Genomic DNA, 5458 nt, shown 5'->3' on the forward strand with positions numbered 1-5458 from the left:
AAAATTGTAAATTACCAAAAACCTCATGTAGATAAAATCACTTTGCGGCAAATAGTCTTTTGGACTATAGCAAGCACGAATCAAACTTGAGGACAACGAGAATCTCGCTTGTTTTGAACAGGAGCAGCGATCCATACTTCAAACTCGCAATGGAAATAAAACTCTAAACCTATTGGTATAAATTGGTAGGACCCAACAGAGATGCGAACCAAAACGAAGTACTTGAATCTCCTGATAAACCTCATGAAAAATTGGTCATGTGCTCATAGCAGTTCCTCTGGAATCACGTAATTAAAACAAGAGCATTGAGTAATACTTCAAAACTCGTCGTAGGATCAAATCTTGAAATTGTTGGTATAAATTGGGGGAACCCAATAGAACAGCGAAACGAAGTATTGAAATCTCCCGGGAAATTTGATCAAAGTGATAAACAGGAACCAAAATCTTCTCGGTGAATTGTTTTTTCCCCTTCCAAACACCTTCTTGTAGAAGAAAATTCTCATCAGAACCTGCCATATGCTGAAACTGATCTTGCCGTCAAACTTCTTAATGTCTATTTTTGATAGACACGTTCGAGAAAAATTGCAAATCAAAATATGATATAAACAGGAACCAAAATCTTCTCGGAGAATTGTTTTTTCCCCTTCCAAACACCTTCTTGTAGAAGAAAATTCTCATCAGAACCTGCCATATGCTGAAACTGATCTTGCCGTGAAATTTCTTAATGTCTATTTTTGATAGACACGTTCGAGAAAAATTGTAAATCAAAATATGAATGGTTCCACGGAGAAAAAAATCTTCATGGTGTAGCCGTCGTGTGCACGTAGAAAAATCAATGGAATATTGATCATCACCACCTTGGGAAACATGCGTGAGTTGAAGAGGAAGGCTTCAGCACTGCTGCTATGACGTGCAGAGGACGGGATGCTGCTCATGTACGGGCAGTGTAGGACGAGAGGCACGTAGTTGTTGCTGCGCTGTGCGTGAGGAGAAGCGACGATCGCTGCTGCTGTGCCGCAGCAGGAAACGCACGACGACGATGCGGCCGGACGAAACGACAGATATACCGCTGGCGAAAGACGCGACGATCAAAGCCGCAACTAGGGTAGATCGGATCGCGCCCCCGCCGGGTAGATCAGATCTTCCAACCGATAGCTCTGATACCACTTGTTAGGAAAATTGGCCAGATAACCGAGAAAGCAGATTTAACGTGGAAACCCTTGCGGGAAAAAACCACGGGCGCCAACCGGCAATAACCACTATGAGGTGATGATTACAATAGCAGGGGAATACACCGGCCGTCGTACCCTTCCCGTGCAGCTTACAAGAGATATATATATATGGGAAAATCAAGAAGTCCTAATAGGAAAAGGCTAACAAAATCATATTAGGAAACTAATCCTACTCCTACTCCAAGTAGGAAACGGTTAGGAAAAACCTAGTAGAAAACTAGTAATATAATCCAAATATATTACAGATAATAATTCGGATTATATCTCTAACACTGTTAAACTACGCCACGAGTTCTTCGTCCGTTCTCTCGTGGAGAGATTCCAGTAGTTTCAGGATTTGTTACTACTACTTTTTCAAAGCTAGCTCATCTGCATCGGAAACAAAGCACGAGACGAAATGCTTATTTTAGGCCTTGACTAAGCTAGATAGAGATTAATTTGGTAGGTAATTGGACGTGCTTGCGTGCGCATCATGGAAAATTTTACTTCTGGATAAACATCTTCAGGTTAAAAATAAAACTTTGATGAACCATGTACTTGTGGATTGTGTCTTTTGCAAGGCAATGAAAAAAGTGCATCTTGCAGGGGGCTGTTTGTGCTTTCATTATCATATTTGTTTGCTTGTTTCTCAATATATCGATTATGTCAAGCCGCACACTTTCCAAGTTCATATTTATGCTTCAGTAGAACGGTTATTTTACATTTCAAAACAGATCGAATAGTACTAGTCTATTTTCAATACCCAGTTCAACAGTCCAGCTATGATCAACGGCCCCATTCCTCTTATTTGACTCTTCTGATGTTAGAATTAATATTATCTTGATTCTTGACATAGACTATGATAAATGTAATTACTTCTTCACCTGTGATGGAGAAAAGTTGTCCTTGATCTATGGTTCCAGGTGAGCTGCACTCAAATTGGAAGTGTCAATTTCACTATCGCAGCCGCCAAAACGTACTCGTTTTTGTTTCTTCTGTGACAGTGTGACACTGATGCTCCTGAGCTTGTTGATGTGTATGGCAATATTCCGATGCTTTGGCTTCACAAGAGATTCTACATGGACAAAGCCTCTTCGCCAATCTGAAGAAAGCTTGAGCAGGAAAAGGCTAATCCACCACCTGAACTGAAAACAACGTACCATCCACAACTTGCCTATCTTTAGCCAATTATTGAATATCCATGTTCCATATCCTTTTCTTTAACTCTCGAAGAAAAACGTTTCCTTTAATATATTCCAACCGTTTGTTTATATGATTATATTCCGAAAAACGTTTTCTTTTAATTTATTCCAACCGCTTGTTTATATTTCCCTTTCTTCTGAATGGAGTATAAAATTCTATTCCTGGAACAGGTGGTAGCTGTGGTGATTATCTAGTAAATTTGTCAAGCGTGTAATTAGTAGTCACCAAACACTAACAGTACAAACTTGACAAAAATGAGTGGCTGCAATTAAAGAATAACTTATTGGCTGTTTTACAAGAACATCAGCAATAAATCCGGCTTTTATCTTGACATCATTCTCCTTGATCTCATGTTCCAGACTTCCAGTGGGTCTATCTCAATCAAGAGTCCTATCAACCCCTATCTAGCTTAATCTTTAGTACTGAGCTAGCTTGAGGTACATAGTAGTATAGTACTAGCAGGAAAAAAAACTGTATACACACCACAAACTGTATAGCCATGCATGATCAGACGACCTGGCTAGTCGACAGAAGTACAAATTACGATTTCTTTTGCAATATATTGACTATATTAATCTATCGTTTTGCACATATATATTTACGTTTGAAATAGACCTGACTGTTCAAATCACCAATTCGCCATGTGCAATTATATTCAGAGTTTTAGACTGCAGTAGTATGTACGAAGAACTATCAGTTCATCCCCATGTTAGAGTGGAGCAGCATCTGGTGGCCCAGTCCCAGTGATCCCTGCAACTGCAAGGCGTTGCCTATTTGGAAAGTTGCACCAACGCAAGAACCGTTCGCCTTCTTGGCTGCCGCCGCGGCAGCTGGAGGCGACTGGCTCGTTTGTGGCTCGGCGTCTGATCTCTTGCGCTTCCCGGTGGCCGCCGCCTCGACGTGCGCGCCTGCTGCCGCTGATGTCGAGGCGGTGGCCGGCGACAAGTCCATCTGCGCGAGCTGCGCCATGCTGCTATTCACGAGGAAATGGTTCATGACAGGGTGGCCGAGGAGCGCGGCGTGGTGGTGGTGCTGGTTGTCGGGCTGCCGCGTCATGTCCAGGGCGGCGGCACCGCCGTCGTCGAAGAGCTGCGACAGCGAGTACTCGTTGAGCAGGTCGGATATGGAAGGGATCTTCTGCATCATCGTCCTCTGCGTAGCGGCTGCGTTCAGCGCTGGAAAGGCGCCGCCCTGCAGGATCATGGCGGCGCTCGACGACGACGACGGCGCGTACAGCGGCGGGTTCTCCTCCAAGGCGCCCGGCTCGTCCTGCTCGTGGTCGGAGAGCGGCGGCACGCCCGTCGGCTGCGAGTGGCTGCTCTTCTTGTAGATCCGGCACAGCACCCAGTCATCCAACTGCATATATAAACATTCACGCACATCGATCGACCAATTAATCACCCACGGATGCATATACGTAATCAAGAATTTCTAGATTAAGAGTAAGAAAAAAAACAGATTAACGTCAGTCTGGGGGAGATGCAGATGAATCAGTCATCAACACGTATGCATCGTGCCTATCATTGTCGGATCTATTGACTTGCGCAACCATGCCAAGTATGCCTAAAGAACACCCTCTTTTAAAACAGACACACTAAAAGCAGCGAGTTGCGTCTATTGGCAAGCCACAAACCGATGCGATAATACTGACGTGCCGACGAACCCGTACCGATCATCAGAAACCAACACCCCAAAAAAAATCACGGCGCATGCAAGTGCGCGTGATCGAGCTAGCTAGCACACAATTAATACCGCGGCAACAACACACGTAGATGAACAGATATACGGCGCATACATAGCAAGTTCAAGCTAGGGTTTGCTAGTTCTTTTCTCTGTGTGTGTTCATGATTAGTTAATACAAGTTGTTTGATTAATTTGGAGTAGCTGGAGGCTTACCCTCATGGAGGCGTTGCGGAACTTCATGGGGCGGTAGGTGTTGGCGGCGTGGGCGTCGGCGGCGGCGAGGCGGTACTCGTGCATGATCCAGTTGGTCTTGGTGCCCTTGGGCGGGCGGCCCTTGTAGAAGACGAGCGCCTTCTTGACGCCGACGCTCTCGTTGCTCCCGCCGCCGCCGCCGCTGCTGTGGATGGGCTTGTCGGTGCCGGTGGCCTTCCAGTAGCCGGAGCCCGCCGCGCGGTTCGGCCGGATCCCGTTCGGGTACTTGCGGTCCCTCGGGCTGAAGAAGTACCACTCCTTGTCGCCGTAGGCCGCCTTAGCTGATCAAAAATCACGCACAAATCGCAAATTAATTACAGATATCACTGGAGGAGCGTAGTAGTACTGCTGCAAGTGGGGGGATCGATCGATCGATCTGCATGCATGGATCGACCGATCGGCGAGGGTACTAACACGGGAGGACCCACGGATCGAACTTGTAGATGTCGACGTCGGCGATGATGGAGACCGGGCACGGCGACGAGGCGGCCCGGTTGCGGAGGTAGTGCACGATCAGCTCCTCGTCCGTCGGGTGGAACCGGAACCCCGGCGGCAGCATCGCCGGGTTCGACAGAACCATCTCGAGATCTCGCACGCAGCTGCGTTCCTTCACCAGAAGAAACCCTAGCTAGCTAGCTACCCACCACTCTCCTCTGCTGCTACCTCGATGGCCTATGTAGCTAGCTAGAGCGAGCGAGCTCGCATCCTAAGGCGAGGAGAGACCGAGAGAGGAGCCGAGAAATGGAGAGGGGCTCGAATTTTTGGGGACGGGAGGGGAGGGGCTCCTTTTATGCACGCAGATCTTTTGTCCGCTTGCATGATGACGATGCGTGGCCGCGGCCGCCACGGACCTTTTTCCTGTGGTTTCCGGCTCTCAGCGTGGGCAGGATGGGGGAGGCGCGCACGCGGCGTGCCGGAGTTTGGACCGTGTTTACGTTCGGTGTCGTCGTCCGTTATTCTCCTTGCGTCCGGCGTACGTGATGGCGCCGGAGATCGGGCGGGCGGCGCGCGCGCGCGGTCAGTGCGGTGCTGCGGGCGAGGCGAGCGCCCGGACGGACGACGTCGAGAGGTGAAACTCCGTGGCCGCGCCACGTGTGCCTTGGCGCGGC

The 5458-nt window shown here is 48.0% G+C and overlaps 1 protein-coding gene across 1 annotated transcript; it reads right to left on the reverse strand.

Moving 5' to 3' along the window:
- Window positions 1–2674: 2674 nt before the first annotated feature.
- LOC102716387 (NAC domain-containing protein 2-like) lies at window positions 2675–5080 on the reverse strand. Its single transcript, XM_006649959.3, has 3 exons — window positions 4764–5080; window positions 4311–4630; window positions 2675–3770 (listed from the first exon to the last, which is right to left on the reverse strand). The coding sequence occupies exons 1-3, from the start codon at window positions 4927–4929 to the stop codon at window positions 3108–3110; spliced, it is 1149 nt and encodes a 382-aa protein (XP_006650022.1). The 5' UTR covers window positions 4930–5080; the 3' UTR covers window positions 2675–3107.
- Window positions 5081–5458: the final 378 nt, after the last annotated feature.

The sequence above is a fragment of the Oryza brachyantha genome, chromosome 3 (assembly GCF_000231095.2).
Source record: "Oryza brachyantha chromosome 3, ObraRS2, whole genome shotgun sequence".
Lineage (NCBI taxonomy): Eukaryota > Viridiplantae > Streptophyta > Magnoliopsida > Poales > Poaceae > Oryza > Oryza brachyantha.